Source organism: Macaca mulatta, chromosome 8 (genome assembly GCF_049350105.2).
Source record: "Macaca mulatta isolate MMU2019108-1 chromosome 8, T2T-MMU8v2.0, whole genome shotgun sequence".
In the NCBI taxonomy this organism is placed as follows: Eukaryota; Metazoa; Chordata; class Mammalia; order Primates; family Cercopithecidae; genus Macaca; species Macaca mulatta.
In genome coordinates this window covers 151,750,310-151,768,340 of record NC_133413.1, presented here as the reverse complement: position 1 = coordinate 151,768,340, position 18,031 = coordinate 151,750,310, and the positions used below count along the sequence as shown (strand labels likewise).

Sequence of the window (18,031 nt, the reverse complement as noted above, 5' to 3'; positions counted from 1 at the left end):
CGTGTGGAAGCCTGGGCTAGCCATGGAGCTGCCCTGCATACTTGTCCCCCATCTGCCTGTTTCCCCATTAAGCAGCCACTTCTCATACCAGGGCACCTCCTGCCCGCTCAGCCTATGCACAGAGGTCAAAAGGACAGCAAAGGGCTGGGGAGGGCCTCAGCCCAGGCCACGGCTGAGCACGCAGAACCTGGCCCATGTATCCCCCAGCCTCACCCCCTGCCTCTATCCACATGGCATGGAGTCCCTCCTATCACATGCCAGCCCCCTGCAGGCCTCCCAGGGGACCCAGCTGATCCCCCAACACCCTCACCCCCGACCCCCAGGATACCCCCATGTCCCTCCTCCAGGATCCTGCAACGGGGACTGGGCTTTGCTTCAAGGCTGTGAGCCCTGTCTGGCCAGCGGGGGCTGGGGACCCCTCTCGGGAGGCCTCAGGCAGCTCAGCCGGGCTTCCCAGATACCTGGGCCCCCTGCCTGCCACAGCTCCGTCTCCACTCACCTCGATGAAGGTGCTGAGCGTGGCGTTGGTGGGGTTGTGGGTGATGAGGAAGCGCATGTGTTTGTAGCTCACCTCCACCGGGGCCGGGCGGTTCATCCGAGCCATGGCGCCTCCTGACAGGCCCGGCAGGGCAGAAGGGGCTGCACAGAAGGCTGGGGACACGTCCTGAGAAGTCCCCACGTACCCCCCAAAAATGAGGAGAACAAGATCCCTGTGCTTGTCCAAGAAAAGCGAGATTTAAAAACCCACCCCCATACCCCGCACAAATATTGTGCAAATACTTAGGCGTGGGGGAGGAAGCTGCCCAGTGTTTGGATAATTAAAAAAGAAAACCCAAGTCTTAAAAAAGAAAAGAGAAAAAACAGCCCCCTCCCCGCCCAAAGTAAAGCAGGCAACTCCAAACTCCTGTCTCTCACAGCTGGATAGTCATAAAGAGGCAAAAAATAAAAAGAACAACCAAAAAAAGCTCAGCAAAGAAAACTTAAAAGCCCAAAGAGAATCCGGCCGCCAAGCAGTGTCCAGAGCTGGACCCCACGCTGGGGGCGCCCTCTCCACATCGGTGGCTGGGCAGACAGCCCCCTTCACTCAGAGGTGGGCCCCAAGCCCCCAAGGGCCAAAGGAAGAATGAACTTGAACTGAACCAACTCCAGCAGCCTTGGGCCAGGGGTCACGGGCAGCGGCCGTGGGGACAGCGGCCTCTGACGTGCGGGGCCTCTGTCACGTTACCCCATCGGGGTACGGTGAGTCCTGAAGGGGGGCAGGGGGCTCAGGCGGTAGAGCTGGCCCCAGGCTGGGCAGCAGAGGCCATCGGCAGGCGAGGGCAATGGTGAGAGCCAGCAGCGCGGGGACTCCTCAGCAGCAGGCACGGCGAGCCTGGGTACAGCAGTGCTCAGGGCTGGGCCCCGTGGCCCACTCCATGAACCCCAGGTGGGTCCGCAGCACACAGCATCTGGGGGCGCAGATGAAGAAAATGAATAGAAAGGGGTCACAGTGGGCCCTACCTCCCACGAGGGGTTCATGCCTGCCCTGAGCCCGCAGTCACAGGCAACACCTCTCCCAGAGCGCTCCTCCTGACCATGCTGAGTGAATGACCCTCTTAGGTCTGTTTCCTTATGTGGGAGCACGAGGAAGCACGGCTCCTGCCAGGACTGACCCAGCGCCTGAAGGCCATAGGGCAGCCACCACACAGCCAGCAGGGCATGACGGAGGACAGAGGGGGACAGGGATTTCAGGGACATACACACCCCCGAGGACATGATGAACCCAGCACACAGACAATGGGTCCCTCTGTGGGGACACAGGCCGAGTTCCCCTAAGAAGCCTGAGCCTGGCCCCTGCCCACCTGCCGTGATCTGTGGAAACCCCACCCCAGGACAGCTGCCCTCTCCTCTTCCGATTCTTGGCTACTGCGAACATCTGAGCCCAGGTCTCTCTGGGTGGCCCATCCTCAGGGAACGGGGCCCAGGCACTCAGTCAGTGCTGCCAGTACAGGGAGGTGAGGGACCTGGCCCCACAAGCGGCCGTGGGCCACCCTAATTGCCTCTTGCTTTCTGCAGAGTCTCCTGCCTGTCAGTAGCCCCCTGCCCACCAGTGTCCCCCTGCCCACCAGTGTCCCCCTGCCACTGTGTCTCTGCTGCTCACACAGGGCTCAGCCAGGCTCAGGGGATAAACAGGCCAGCTCTGCCCCTCCAGGAGCTTGTGGAGGCGGGGACAGACCACACCAATAGGCCAGCCATCAGGCACACATGCCAAGGTGGTGACAGCACAGGTGGCCAGGAGTGGCTTCACACCGTAACAGGGCCCTGAAGAGGGAGGGTGCAGGTGGGCCACAGTAACCTGAAGCACCTCCACGCCTGCCTCTCTCCCTCTCTGGGTCTCACAACCCCAAAGCTCCCGGGCAAGGGGGTTCCAGGAGCACGCAGCCTCCTTCCCTCTCTACGGAAAGGCTGGGAGACCTTGTACAAGGTGCCAGCCTCTTTGTTACCCCATTAGCACAACGAGGGGCCACACAAGTGACCCAAGCTCCCTCCGGCTGTGACCCAGCTGTTAGCAGACTCTCCAGCCCCCTAGACTCAACCCAAGCCCGGCCCTGTCACTACTGTCTACCACCCAAGGAAAGGCACTTCAGGGTCCCTTGTCCAGCAGAGCTCTCCATTCCCCAACCCACCCCCTCTCACCTGTGCCCCTGCCCCAGCCCCAGCACCCCCTTCCCAGCTGCCCACCAGGCAGGCTGGGCCCTTGGAGTCTCAGCCCAGGCGCAGGGAGGGCTTGAGGCCTGGGTCCCTGGACTCGGAGGGTGGCTGCATGGGACCGTGGGCTCCTCCTTGCTTGCCCTCCACACCCTCGGTGGCAGCCAGTGCTCACAGGCTCCGAGCAAGCGCCACACCTCAGGATCTGTCCATTGCGTGGTTCTGGGAAGGTTAAAACAGATGGTGGGTGCAGTGGCTCATGCCTGTAATCCCAGCACTTTGGGAGGCTGAGGCAGGCAGATGACCTGAGGTCGGGAGTTCGAGACCAGCCTGACCAACACGGAGAAACCCCATCTCTACTAAAAACAAAAATAAAAAAAATTAGCCAGGCGTGGTGGTGCATGCCTGTAATCCCAGCTACTCGGGAGGCTGAGGCAGGAGAATCGCTTGAACCCAGGAGGCAGAGGTTGCAGTGAGCCGAGATCGCGCCATTGCGCTCTAGCCTGGGCAACAAGAGCAAAACCCCGCCTCAAAAAAAAAAAAAAAAAAAAAAACGGATGGTGGGGTGGGACCTCTAGCAGGAGGTAAAGGTGGAGACAAGGATCCTGCCCCTGGTCCTGCCAGCCCCCACCCTGCCCAGCTGGAGGGAGCACAGGCTCTGAGTGTGGGTGAGGGAAGCCACCGCGTGCTAACAGCACACAAACACCTGGGTCCCTCCTGGGACGGCAGGACGTCCCTGTGCGCGGGAGCCGAGTTCATGTTTACAGAAAGAAAGGAGGAAAAGCGCTGGAGAAGCCACAGCATTGGGCCTCTCCCTGAGGGGCTGACCAACCCCTCACGCCCACAGCTGCCAAGGACCTGGGAAGACCCCACAGGCAACAGCACGTGGCCTGGCCCTGCTGCCTAGTGGCCCTGGACAGGTCCACAGGGCTGCAGGCTGCTGCAAGGGAGGAGGCTCTGAACCACCTCAGGGGTCACAACCCAGGCTAGAACGGGGTCAGGGGTCCAGGGAGAGGCTAGACAAGGCTGGGCTGGGGTCTTGCCACACACCCCACTTGTCTCTGCACCCTGGAGCCCCTACTCCTGCCCCAGGTGAAAGCAAAGCAATGATGCCCTGGCACCACTGTGTGGCTCTGCCCTGCCTGGTGGCTGTCCCCCAAGGGAGAACACCCCTCCCTAACTGCACGCCCCCACTGAGGTCACCAGGTAGGGCCCTGAGAGCAAGGGTTAAGGATCCCCAGGGATGGGCACTGAGAACTCCCTGAAGCCAAAGCCTCAGGCTTCCCATCTGCAAAATGGGGACAGGTTGCCCCTGCCTCCGTGTGTTGTGAGTCGCTACCACCCCCACCAAGCCCGTGGCCCACAGCACAGGGACCCACTGGCAGCCATGGCCCCTCCTTCCCTCCTGCTACCAAGCCCTGCAGCACCCTTCCCGAGATCCGGCTCAGCCTCCTCGGGCCAGCAGGCCCAGAGCCCTCAGCGATTTCTCAAGACCCTTAAAGGAAGAGTCCATCCTTGTCCCTGTTGGCCAGACGAGGAAACAAGCCAGGGAGAGGGGACATTCTCAGCCAGGGCCACACCAGGCGTCCAGTTAAGTATGTTCTCTCTGCCTCAAGTCTAGGAGGCAGGAACGACACGGAGCCCCTGTACAGAAGAGGAAGTCGAGGTTCAGGGAGGCTACCACCCTCCTTCCCGATGGCACAGCGGGTTAAGAAGTTTGAATCCAGCCCCCTTCAGAGAGGGCCCCCCTGTGATACTGGGGAAGGGGTCTGGAGGCCCGGGGCTCAGTGGGTCTCAGAAGTAAGGCTGTGCCGCGGTCAGGGCTGAGGTGGACGCTCCGGGGAGTCCCGGGGGACCAGTCGCGGGTGGGGTCATGGTAAGGGGCGCGGCCCCCTCCCTGGACGCCAGCGGGGCTCCCGCCCAGCCCTCCGGAGGGCGCCACCTCCTCCCCGGCGGGGCTGGGGTCCCGGAAGGCCTGGGTCCGCCGCGTCCCCACCTGCCAGGCTCACCCGCGCCGCAGGCGTCCTGCCGCCTCCATACGCGCCAGCCGGGCGGTGCCCACGGTGCTGGGCCCGGGTCGGGGCGCCGCCCCTCCGCCGCGGAGCCGGCTCCAGGCGCTGCCGCCACCGCCGCCTGCGGCTATTTATAGTGCCCGGGCGTCACGTGGGGGGCGTGACCGGCGGGCGACCCGGCTGCCGAGGGCTCCCACACCTGCCGCCTAAATATAGCCGCGCCCTGCCCGGGAAACAAAGGGGCCGCGCAGGGCGGGCGCGGGGAAGAGGAAGCCCGGCCAGGAAAGGGAAGTGCGGGGCGCGGCGAGGGCCGGGGGCGCTGCAGCCCGGGACCCCTCCTTCCTCCCGCCGGCCGGCCCAGCGCCCTCTCCCGTTGCCTGCCCTCCCTAGAACCTCGGAGCTCCCCCTGGCCCCTTCACGGGGCTGTGGGCTGGGGGTCCTGAGGGCAGGAGCCGCCGGGCTGCGCTCCTGGTGGGGAGGCCTGGAGGGAGCACGCCCAGCTTTGGAAATGTAAATGCGGCCCCGCTGTGCAGGTGCTGTCCTGCACCCTGAGGAGGAGGGCGCCCGAGTCCCTCCTGTTCAGACCCCCTGCCCAACTCACCAGCCCACAGCCCCAGCACATCTCCATGTGTTTAACTCAGCACCTACCGTGTGCCAGACACTACTGTCCCCTCACTTAATCCTCACGACCCAGCTGTGGCTGCTACGCTGGTCTCCCCTAGCGTACTGGTGAGGAAACTGAGGCACTGAAACGAGGAACACACTCAGGTAACACCGGCAGGCAGGATTCAGCCAGGGAGAGGGCTCTACAAACTCCGAGGCTGGGCACTTCCGAAGAGGCGTCCCCTCCTCCAGGAAGCCCTCCCAGATCCTCTCAAGCAAAAGCCTCCCTGGGACTCCTGGCTCTGCCTCCTGGGAGCATTGTGCCAGGAACTCATGTGCTCCCCAGACTATGAGCCCCAAGGGTGCAGCTGGCATCACGATCCACTCTGTGCCTGCCCTGGCCACCCAGAGCAGGGTGGAGGGGCATGGGTGGCACCCCCAGCACAGGGTCCCTGGAGGCCTGGCCTTGCTTGCAGCTCTCAAACAACCTGGTCCCTGCAATCTGAGGTCATCAAGGGAACCTGCTGAGAGCATGACCCACTCTCCCCCTGCCAGGCTCTCCCCACCCACACTTCCAGACAGCATCACCATCAGCCTGGCCCAGCTGTGCTGGCAACCCTCGTCTCCTCCCACCCCCAGGTGGGCAAGCAGGCCAGGGGCCGAGGACAGGAGGACTGTGCCCAGTCTGAAGGGACCCATGGGAGCCCCCACCCAAGGGCGCACCAAGCCAGGTAGCCCTGCCTGCCAGCTCATAGACCCCCAAGGGTGTGAGCTCCCTGGCAAGGACACCCACCCACATGGGTGCACCCAGCACCACAGGGAGACACTAGGCTCTGACTCCTGCCCAGTGCTCTCAGCTCACCACTTCCAGCAGCATCTCCGTGAAGGTCCAAGGCAGGAATGGGTCAGCTTCAGGGACTCTGCCCCACCATTCTCCAACCTCAGCCACTTTCTAAGGATACCAGGCTAGACACTGCATTCCCCGAGCAAGGCACCAACACCTGCCACACTGCACTGGCGAACCACAACAGCTCAGAGAAGCTGAGCAACCCTCCTGAGTCACACAGCCAGAAGGCAGAGGAACCACAGTTGGAGCTGGGTCTTGCTGCCCCCCAGAGACCCTGCTTATCCCAACTCTAGCCCTCTAGGAGAGAGGACCTCTGGGGTAAGCTGCTCCTGCCACCCCAGCCTCAGTTTTCTTATCCATAAAAGGGTCTCAGAGTGAAAGTTCCCATCAAGCTCTGTGATGCTACAACCAGACAGAGCCCATCATGCCTCTGGGGCTACAAAGGTGGACCCCCGCATCCTCATCACCCCCACCCGGGCTCCACCCCCTTGCCTGGGGCCCTCTGGCCAGGCCTGGGGGGCACCTGCTGCAGCTGGCACAGCCCCAGGCCTTTCGGAGAAGTCTATTTATATCCAGGCAGGAGCCGTTCCTGGAATCCTCCCAGAGCGAGCCCAAGTCCGCCCATTGCTAGGGGGGCCAGAAGGGTAGACCCGAGCAGGCCAAGCCCATGCCTGATACGCTAGGATGCCTTCCCAGAGTCCTCCAGGCCCCTGCACCCGGCAGCTCCAAGAGCCCAGCTCCCTCACTGCCACTGCCCCCACCCCATCCCATCCCCTCTCCCCACCCCATCCCCTCTCCCCACCCCATCCCATCCCCTCTCCCCACCCCATCCCCTCTCCCCACCCCATCCCATCCCCTCTCCCCACCCCATCCCCTCTCCCCACCCCATCCCATCCCCTCTCCCCACCCCATCCCATCCCCTCTCCCCACCCCATCCCATCCCCTCTCCCCACCCCATCCCATCCCCTCTCCCCACCCCATCCCATCCCCTCTCCCTACCCCATCCCATCCCCTCTCCCCTTGCTGTGTCCTTTAGAGCAGAGTGTCCCAGGCCCCAGGGAAGGCATCCCAACTGAAGGAGAGTTGAGAGGTCCTCAGTTTCACCCCACCTCCCACACAGGCCCTGGCACCAAGAGGGCTCCCACTTGTTTGTAGAAGGAACAAATGACCCAACGTTCTGGGCAGAAGTCCAGATCTGGGAAACATCCAGAACCCATCACAGAATCTCGACCCCTGAGGTCTAGAGGAACCTCAAAGGTCACCTACGCCACACCTAAGCCCCAGCTTGCACACCTCTGGTGATGGGGACCTCACTACTCCTTAGCATCCCTTGTGCCCTCCACCTTCAGGCAGCCTCTCAAGCTGTCCGTCCCAGGCCCCCTCTCTGGTGCTTCTGAGCAATCATTGCAGGGACGGGGACCAGCAGGAGGAAAGCCCCTGAGCAGAAGCAGCCCCAGGGTGGCAGGTGATCTGGAGGGTGGGAGGTCAGGGGAGGATTCCTGGAAGAACTGGCCAGGAGGGAGGCAGGCATGCTCCTGATGCCTGGAGTCTCACATCAGGCTACTACCCCGACTCCCTGTGTAACCCTGAGCCAGTGCTAGCCCTCTGGGGCCCATGGCCACCTTTACAAATAGAGACACTGCCAGAGAGGAAAGCCACCTTCCGAGATGGTGTCAGCTCCAAGCCAGTCATGGGTGCCTGGCTGCCGCCTGGAAGCAGAGCTGTTGGGCACCGGCTCGGGTTCTACCCACTGGGCATCTACAGATGAGTGTGGGCTCCAAGGACACACCCCTGTGCTCAGCCACTGCTCCTCTGGGCCACACACAGCTTTAACAGTGCCTTCTGGGGCATGGCGCTAACTCGCCAACCCAAGACGCCTGCCCTGCTCCTCCTGAAGCTGCTCACATGCCGCCAGCCACCAGCAGTGCCCAGGCAGGCCAAAGCTCCACCACAGACCTGGGGGCTGTAACCACTGCTTCCACAGGCAGGCAGGTAGGTGGGCACCTGGCGAGAGCATGGGCGAGGCCATGGGGCTCCACTCAGGCTGCCACTGGGCCCCAGGCACCCAGCATCAGGCAGGCAGCAGGTGATGCACGCCAGGCACTAGGAGCCTCCCAAATCTGTGGCCACTCAGGCCCTGCCAGGCCCACCTGGAGCCTCCCAAGCTCCAATGGCACCAGGAGAACCACCCAGTGATGGGTAGAAACCTGACCCCAGGAGGTGCTTAGTACCACCCTGTGGCCTGCTGCAATGACCAATCCCAATCCAGGACTCAGACCCTACCCCCATAGCCCAGCGCCAAGCCCCAGCCCCCCACACCTGGACTCAGCTCAGCCAGCCTCACCCCTGTGGGCCTGGACCGTCCCCTAATGGAACCAGGGATGCCAGAGGAAAGGAGCAAGGGAGCAGAGGTGGCAGGGGGAGGACGTAGAGGAGGGGGACAGTCACAGGGAGGAGTTCTGACCCCACTCACAAGGTGGCACCAAACCACGGCGGTCAGGACTGGGCTCTGGGCTCACAGGGCCTGGGGTCAAGGTCAGTGCTGTCTGTGACTGTTTCTCCCCTCTGAGCCCTGGTTCCCCACCTGTAAAAGGTATGGCAAGCCCTGGCTCACCGGGGTCTTGAGGGGACGAGGAGACAGTGGACACTGACAGCTGGAAGACGAGGCCCCTGGCAGCAGCTCAGAAGAGAAAACTGAGGCACGGCCAGGGGAATTGTGACCCCAAATGTGGCCTTGCAAACCCTCCAGGTACCCCTTCTGCCACCCTAGAAGCCCACCTGGCAGCAGAGCAGGTAGAGCATCTTCCCTGCCTGGGGGTGTGACACAGCCAGGCCCCCTCCCAGCTCCCCTCACCCTGCCCTTGTCATTCCCCCAGCACCCCAGCCCCCCGCCTGCCCTTCCTGGGGGCAAGGATGGGGGTGTCAGTGCTTGGAAAGCATCCCAGCAGCCACTGCCAGCCAGGCCACCTGTTGACACCACACGGTGCCACACTCCGGCACATAAGGCCTGCATCCTGGGCTACCTGCCCCGCACAAGGCCCACCACCCACCTCCCCATCCCTGCAGGGGCGTCTTGCTCTCTACACTGCTCTGCACCCTCCTGAAGCTCAGCAGTGCCTCTGAGCCTTCCCTACCCCCACCCTGGACCACAGGACTCCCACCAACGAGGACTGGAGACCAGGCATTCATCCATTCATTCATCCGTTCATTCATCCAATTTGACAAATATGTACTGAGCACCTTCAAGGGCCAGGTGCTGGGCTAAGCTTGGAAGATTCAGGAAAGAAATGGACAGAACCAGCACACAGCCCACCCACCTTCTCCTGCTCTCCCAGGTGGGGTTGCCCAGTCACCCCTCCACCCCCTGCCCTGCCAAGCGGCCTCCCAGACTCCCCGGGCGAGTGGGCCAGGTAATGACAGTATCGTGGGTTTCCAGGGAGGGGTCAGACGCTGGCATCTCTACTGAGTCGGGGGTCACTTCCTCCCTGGAGCCGAGTCACTTGGTTCCTCAAAGAGACCCCATGCCAACCTGTGCCTCAGGTTCCCAGGCTGTCACAAACAGGGTTAGAAAATAGGATGCCTGGCTCATAGCGGAGACACTACCATGGCAGGCAGATCAGGTCCCAGGGCTGGCAGGCCTCCACTCCCCCTATTGTCCCCAGCCATCGGCCTAGCAGAGGCCTCCACAAGCTGCCTCCACAGGGCTGCCCACCTCACCTCCCAGCCCACCCCCACAAGCTCCCTCCCCACCTCCTGGCCTGGGTCATGCTCTGCTGGGAACACCACCTCCTCAGGGGAACCTTCACTACCTAGTAACAGCCACTCCCTGCACCTCGGCTTCCTCCTGTCAAGAGGGACAGCAACCGTCCCTCCCTCACAGAGTTATCAGAAATAAATGGATGGGGGCACAAAAAGTGTTCAGAACAGTGCCTGGTGCTGCCTGTGTGGCCCCTATATCCCCGAACCCCAGAGAGGATGCCACCCCTTCTCCTCTGGTCTTGGTCTGGGTCCAGGCAAGAATGGGACACTCAGGCCTGGGTGTCCTCCGAGGCCACAGTGAGCCCCTGGCCGCTGCCTCCCTGACCCCCACCTCGCTGTGGGCCCAGGTCTCAGGGCCTCTCACCCATGTCATTATGCCTTCTCCTTGTCAATGTCCCTGACACCCCCAGGCAGCTCAGGACCCCAACCAGAGAACCAAATGGGAGAGCACAGATCTGCCCCCAGAGGGCCACCACTGGGCCAGCCCTGCTTCTACCATTGAGGCACCAGGGGCCCACTGGTCTCCCCACCTGGTTGGGGTCTCTAGTCTACCACCCCTCCCATCCCCCACCCCCACCCAATCAGCCAGCCCAGCCTCCTCACCAGGGCAGGTATCAAGGGAGGTACATGCATCCGTGTCTCTTGAAGGCAGCTTGATTCAGGTTTGGTAAGTGTGCAGCCCACCTCCAGCCCAGACTAGACTTCGGGTCAAGAGCCCACGTCATCTGCCCACCCACCTGGCAAGCCACCCCCCTACAGCGAGGCCTGGCACAGGACTGGAGACACAATGGTGGTCCCCACCCTGCTGCTTCTCACATACTTTCCATGGCGCCCTATGGCCTACAAAACCAAGTTCCGGCTTCTCAGCCTGGCCCACTGGCCCCTCTGCCCTTGCCTCCCTCACAGGTGAGGAGGGGGAGGGATTGTAGGAGTCACACCTCCAGGTACCCTCTTCTCTCTCCCCAGAATGTCCCTGGACACACCTCCTCATGCTCAAGACCAGACCAGAGTCCCTCCTCCTCCAAGAAGCCTGCAGGTGCCCTCAGTGCCTGGGTCTCCCCTACCATGTTTCCATTCATACAGGTACCTGCCAAACACGCTCTGGGCTCCAGGCCCCATGGTAGGTGCTGGGTGGGGCTCAGGAGTGAGCAAACCCCATCACCTACCCTCAGAGGGCACTGGTTGGGTGGTCAGTGGGGGCGGGGACACACACTAACCAGGCAAAGGATCATGGCAACAGGAAGTGGCATTCGACCCACAGAACCATTGAGTCCCGTCCCTCCTGTGATTGCTGACAGAGGTGGGGCAATCACGGAGGCCTCTCTGAGGAGGTGGCCTTCAGGCAGGGTGAGATTCTCCCAGAGGGTGGTATGGGCTCCCAAGGTGGGGAATGTATCAGACTCCACTGAGCCTCACGAGCCAGCACACGTCAAGTCTGTTCCCACTGGCATCTCAGAGCCCTTTCATGCCCCATGTTCCATCATCCCTGCCCCCATGCGTGATGTCACCCCCACCAGAGACCCAAGCCTTATGAGCCCCATTTGACACAGAGGCCGGCTAGACGGGGCAGAGCCTCTGGAAACCAGGTTTGCCAGTGCTAAGCCCAGGGCTCCTTCTCTTCCACCCCAGCAAATCCTGAGAGCCTCATCTGTTCAGAGCCCAGGGGAGGCTGACGACATACGAGCAGCCTGCAGAGCAGCCGAGCAGATGGCAGGAGACTCACGCCTGGACTCAGCCACTGCACCCCAGGCCAGCTTCTCAGATCCCCAACTCAGCCAGGGACTGGCCAACCAACCCAGAAAGCCACTGAGACTTTAGACCTCACAGGGATGATTAAAACCCAAGATAAGAGCTGATGACCACCTCAGCTGCCATTTGTTAACAATAATCGTGACGTTTGCCACATGGTGGGAACCTGATTTTTGACAGAGCCTGATGACTGTCGGGGTCAGAAGGTCTTGAGTCTTCTCTGCTTATTAGATGGGGAGCGTCTGCGGCTCTGAACCCCCGCTGACCGCGCACTGCACAGCGGGGTGGAGCAGCCTCGCCGGCTGCTGTGAGGATGAAGAGGTGAAGTTGGCCCACACTCTGGTGCGGGCAAGAGTTGCATCTGCTCTAATGGCCATGCCGACCACGGGGCCGCGTGGCCAGCCTGGTTCCGGTCCCACGGCACCTCCAAGGGCACCTGTGTGACTGGGGTGACCCAGGCAGCCCTGGTCCACCCTGCCGTCCTGGAGTGACCGCTCACAGGACCTCCTTTAGTGACAGAGTGATAAGGGACAAACCATGCGGCCACAGAGTGATGACAGGCCATGAGCAGAGGGGATCGGGAGCTTTCTCCTCCGCAGAAGAATCAGGTTGACCCCCACCCGCTGGACCCCCACCCCTGCCTCCGGATGGTGCAGCTGGGAGTCGAGGCCAGAGGTCAGCGATCTAGAGACACAGCTCAAAGAGCCGGCCTCCGCACATCGCCACGTGTGGTCTGGGGAGAGCGGGGTCCCGGCGCCATTCAGGGGGGCTCTGGAGGAGGCGCTTTCGCCACCAGGGCGGCGCCCTCGCCCACCCGACCGACTGCACGCTCAAGCCCAGCGGCGCGCGTGCGCGGAAGGCAGGGCCCCCTCCCTCGCGGGCCGCTCTCCCTGGTCTGTCCCACGTTCCGGGCCCGCCAAGGCCGGCGCAGACACTCACCCGGCAGGCCGGTCCTCCGCGCTCCGAGTCAGCTCAGCCGCGCCGCGGGCTTTATCCCCGCCTGCGCCTGCCCTCTCCGCCCCCGCGCCCCCCTCCCCTGCCCTACCCGCCCCACTCCCCACGCCTTCCACTCCCCTCCCCAACCCTCTGCCCCCCCGCGGCCCCCTAGCCCCCCTCCCGCCCCCTACCCCTCTCCCCGCCCCCTACCCCTCTCCCCGCCACGCCCCCTACCCCTCTCCCCGCCACGCCCCCTACCCCTCCACCCCCCCGCCCCTTACCCCTCCACCCCCCCCGCCCCCTGCCGCCTATCTCCCCTCGCCCCGCCCCCTGCATCCCACCACCCCCCCCCGCCCCGCCCCGCCCCCTGCCCCCCGCCCTCTGCACACCGCGTACGTCAAAAGGGCCCACCCGGAGTCATGTGGGAGGCGGGGGCGCGGGGCTGGCCACTCCCCCGAAGGACCCCGGATCGCTTCGGCTGGGGCCTCGAATTGGGACCGGGGCCGCAGGGTCCCAGGGCTGAGGCGGGTACCGTGACGAGCCACGGGGCACAGGGCGGTCCCTAGGGCCCTGTAACAGCGGGAGGGGGCGGGAGGAGGATGGCGCACGGAGACCCAGGCCCTGCAACTGGGGTGGGGAAAGACTGGGGGCTGCCCGTGGCTCCGGCCTGTCTCCTCACTTCCTGCAGTAGGCTGGGAAGAGGGTCCCAGGGCCTGCTCCTTCCTGCGCTGGAGGGAGCCTCACTGCATCCCCAGCACGCCCACCTGCCCACACAGAAGGGCCCGGACCCTGCAGCCCGCCTCGGCTGCTCAGCCCCCTGGGCCTCTTCCCTCCCAGGTGGCAGGCCTGGGCTCAGCAGGCCCTCACTTCATCCTGTTGTCCCCATTTCCTCCAGGAGGAAGTGCAGGCAGACAGGGGAGGCGACTTAGTGGTCCCCACCCAGGCCCCCCACCACCCACACCCAACCCCCACCCCCCACACACAAGTTCTAACATAGTTCCTTCCGCAGGAAGTGGGAACTTCACTAGGGGAGGAGGGGCTGTTCCTGCAGTCCAGGGCCAGGGTCACCTGCCCCTCCCCCATCAGGATGCTGCCCCAGGCCTGGTGAGATCAGGAGGGGGTGGAGCCCTCCTACCTCACCCTGGAAAGGATGAGGGGGCGTCTCTCAGCCCAGCCCAGCCTCCAGCACTCTACCTCCTGGGGCAGAGAACGGCCACTAAGAAGTCCACACTTATCCCTGCTCCCCCCAGCCACCCAGACAGCTGCCCCATAACTCACCACCCCTGCCTAGGCACCCCATCCACCTGTGCCAGTCTGGGACTGCCCAACAGTCACTACACCCCAGCCTAGGGCTCTTCCCAAGCTCTGTGCCCGCACTGTCCTCAGCGGCCCACCCAAACCTCTCCTGCTCCTCAAGACAGAGTGCGGAGACTCACACCTGCCACCAGGCTGCTGCTCCCACGCGCCCTCTGTCTGGCTGCCCTTCTCTCTCCCTACCAAGCCACCTCTTCCAGCCTCCCGGTGAGTGAACCTCCCCTGCCGCAGCCACCATCCCCCACTACAGTCCCAGAAGCCAGGTCTACCTGGAGTCACCCACCAGGCTGGGCCCCCAGACCCCAGGGTCACACTCGGCCCCTTTTGATCTCCCCAGGGTAGGATACAAACCTCAGGGATCATTGTACACAAGTGGCCTAATGTCCAGCGATTGGACAGGACAGCTTCACAATGGCAGGCCAAGTCAGTGGCTCAGACAGGACTCCCAGTTCAATGCTCATGCCTCACCTCCCAGGATGCCTGAGAACCCAGTGTAGAAACTGCCCAGTGGGGAGCTCTGGCAAGCACACACACCTGCATACACAGAGATGTGTGCTCACACGCACACACACACGTGCCCCAGAAGCAGATGACCAGATCAGTTGCCTGTGCTGGGAAGATGGGGACCCCATTGCCCTGCAGCAGTCCAGCCCTACGGTGCCCACCAGAGCCTCCAGGGACACCATGAGCCCTGGATCCTCCATGTCCTCCTGTCCACACCCCATCTTTCATCTTGCCTGGAAGGCCTCTGTCCAGGCTAGAAGGAGCATGGCACAGGAAGGAGGATGGCACAGCCACACCAGCTGTGGACCAGTCACTGCCCTCCCTGCAGCAACCCTGACCCATCTTGGAACAGACGCAGCTGGACTCCTGAGTGTTTCCAAAACCATGGCCTCCGTAACATGCAGGTTTCCAGGCCACACCCAGCTCAGGTGCCCCACTCACACACTCACGCGCACACGCGGCCGCACCTGGCCCTGGGCAGGTGGGAGCTGTGTTGTCGGCCCTAACCCTCCCTGCCCCCAGCCTCCCACCCCAGAGCTCTGTTATAACACACCTGCCGGCAGCAGCTTCTGTTGAGTCAGTCACTGGAGTACAGGGTGTTGGGTCGGAAATTGTGCGGCTCCAGGATTCTAGACGGGAGGAAGCAGGCATGAAGCCTGCCCTGGCCCTGGCATTAGGCCTGCATGCCCACGGTCCTGCTGCCTTCCTCCTGGGCACCATTTAGCCCGTGCTGTGCCACCCACATCCAAGGCCCCTAAAGGCCAGTACCCAGAAGTGGGCTTGGTGTCCCAGAGGGCATGGAGTTTCATTTGGAGCTCATGGCCTCTGAGAGGGAGCCTCTCCCCGCCCCAGTCCCTGAGCCCCTGCCAAGAATGCAGAGGCCCCCAGCAGGCCCAGAGGAGGCCCCTGATCTGGCCTCCCGGAGAGCTCAGGGCCTCCCTGGCACACCAGGGCACAGCCCCTACCCCTCCTGTGCCACACACCAGTGGACCCTCAGCAGACACAGCTGACTCCAGGACAGGAACCGACCCCCAAGCTCTCCAAGGGTCCGCATGGCCTGATGGTCCCTTCTGCTGGCCGGAGGAGGCTGCCCAGGAAGGTCCTCACCCACCAGCATCAGCCAGAGGCCCCAAAGTGGTCCGCAGTGGGGGAAGGGCATGAGGCCAGCCCTGAGCCCACTGGGCCTGGCTGAGCCTCCACCCAAGTGCCCCCTGGGAACTCCACAACCCTCCCTTGCATGCTGTGTGCCTCTGGGCCCCTCTCCCAAGCTCCCAGACCTTGTTAGTCACCCGCACAGCATGGGAATCATGAACCCATCACCAGGTGAGAACACACAGGAACTGCCCCTGGCAGTGCCCACAGAGTTGTCCCAGAGGCCAAGAGGGCAGGGTGGGCAGCGGGTGCGCTTGCTGTGGGAGGGCTCAAGCTAAGCCTGCTCTGCAGAAAGGATCCAGAGTTTGACTGAATTCCATGTGCCTGCCTGGATGGAGCCAGGCCTTGGGCCCACGGGCCGTCTCCATGGAGAAGAGGCCATGGCTCCCCCTTGGGACCCCTGGACCATCCAGGGGACAGGGCCCTGAGGGCCACGAGCATGCAATCAGCACTAGGCAGGCAGGCAGCCCCTGCCTGCTGTTCCTGGCATGCCTGTCCCCAAACCCAGGAGCAGGATCACACCCCACCCAGCACCTCACGGGAAGGGGAGTTCTGCCCTCCAGCAGGGGAGCCCATCCCCCATGCCCACCCAGCCACCTGTGCTCACTTGGGAAGTGGGGAGCTGGGCCGACCTGTTCCTCCACAGTGGGACCCTGTCAGCAGGGTGTCCAGGAAGCTGGTGGTCTCGGAGGGTGGCTGGACCTTGGGGCCATTTCCACCATACCCAGACGCCCTGGGCAGGGCAGCAGTCATGTACACCTCTGCTGTATCACAGAAGAGGAGGCGCCCAGCCGCAGCTGCTGCCCAGCGCACCACCCCCATACACCCCACAGCACCCCTCCCTGAACCCAGTGTCCAGTCCCGTGAAAGGCAGAGAAAGCCCAAGAACCCTTCTGTGTAGTGGCCTTGGACAGTGCCCTCAGCACAGGCAACGTCCACGTCTGTCCTCAGATCAGTCCTGGAAGGCGCCCATCACCCCCTTTTATGGATGAGTAAACTGAGGCTCAGGCTGTGCAGTCAGCAAGAGCTCTGAGAGGCTGAGACGGGATTCAGGGCCCACCCAAGGTGGGCACTTTCTCTGCATTTTCTTAAAACAGCCAAGCCCTACACTCCATGTCACCGTCCCAGCAGGCGCGGTCACCCTGTGCTCAGTCCCTGGGATTCCCTCCTCTGTGCTACCCAGGGCCTGTGGGGTCAGGGGGGCAGGAGGGGGTTTGAGATCATGGAGCTGGCCAGGGCCACTGGCCAAGGCTCTAGTGGATGCACGTCAGAGGGGCCTGAGGAGCCGCGGGAAAGAGCTCTGACCTGGCCTCGGGAGGCCACATCCAAAATAGCCAGCCCCGCACGGTGAGGGGACTCAGCCGGCGCGCACGTAGGCCTCTCGGCCCCCAGCACTGCCAAGCTGGCTGCGGAAGGTCACAGCTATTTCTGGGCTGGCCCGATGGTGAGATGCAGCCTGGCACCCCCAGAGCCAGTGCACATGGCGCCACCGAGGCCCAGCGGGATGGGGCTACCCCCAGGACACACGGTGGAGGGGCTGGAGGGGCCCGCAGGCTCCCCATGGTTCCTAGATCCTGCTGGGGGAACGGGTGCGATGGCCTTTCCTCTCTGAGCCATCTCCCTCCCAAAAGGCATGTGCAGTGCTATGAGTGGATTAGTTTCATAGTCACACACTGGCTTTTAGAGGCCACCACCACATGCCAAGCCCTGTGCTGGGCACTTGGGTAGACAAAGAACCAAACCAGACCCGGTGCCTGAAACAATCAAGCGGGGGGCACAAAAAGCGGGGCTTGGCCACTGTCTTCAGCTTCTGTGACCCTGGCATACAGGAGGAGGGTGATTTGTGGCAGGGAGGCCGCAGGGCACACACAGGTCCACCCCATGCACACAGAGGCGCCCCACGCCTGGCAAACCCACACCACCAGTGCTGCCAGCACTGGCCCGGGCTCCATCTACCCTGGGTGTTGGCCTTCCCCATGTGACAAATGGGGAACCTGAGGCTCAGAGAGGGTGCGAGACTCAGCCGGTGACCCCCCAGGTAGAGCCTCAGCTCAAAGCCAAGGCAGGTAGGTTCTCTGGGGACCAGGGAAGGGGTCAGCTCCTTTCAATCCCGGAGGCCTGGCCATTGCTCAGTCCGTGGCCACTGTCCTCACACAGGGCTGCCAGCTTGGGAGTGTGACCTGGTTCCCCTCCTGGCTCCCCATTGTGAGCTGTGTGATGGGCTCATCCCTCAACCTCACTCTGCTGTGTGCTCATCTGTGGGATGGGTTCACTGGAAGGCTGTCCTCTGTGCCTCAGTGTGCTCATCTGTGGGATGGGTTCACTGGAAGGCTGTCCTTCGTGGACCTGCCCTTGGTGTTCTCCTGGGATCAGAGGGACATTACCCTTTCCAAGAGGCCTCGCCTGAGTCCCTGGAACACTGGCACTGTGCCAGCTACCCACAGGGGCTGTGAGGACACCAAGCGCC

The 18,031-nt window shown here is 63.1% G+C and overlaps 1 protein-coding gene across 16 annotated transcripts in view; it reads right to left on the bottom strand.

Annotated features, from left to right (window-relative positions):
- PTP4A3 (protein tyrosine phosphatase 4A3) overlaps nt 1-18,031 on the bottom strand; it is a 44,291-nt gene that overhangs the window by 8,059 nt on the left and 18,201 nt on the right. For 5 of the 16 annotated variants that reach the window (XM_077942283.1, XM_015146084.3, XM_077942287.1 and 2 more), the window contains exon 2: nt 500-1,448. In XM_077942283.1, the coding sequence (XP_077798409.1) occupies nt 500-604 (105 nt within the window). In that variant the 5' untranslated portion in view covers nt 605-1,448. 16 annotated transcript variants of the gene reach the window in all.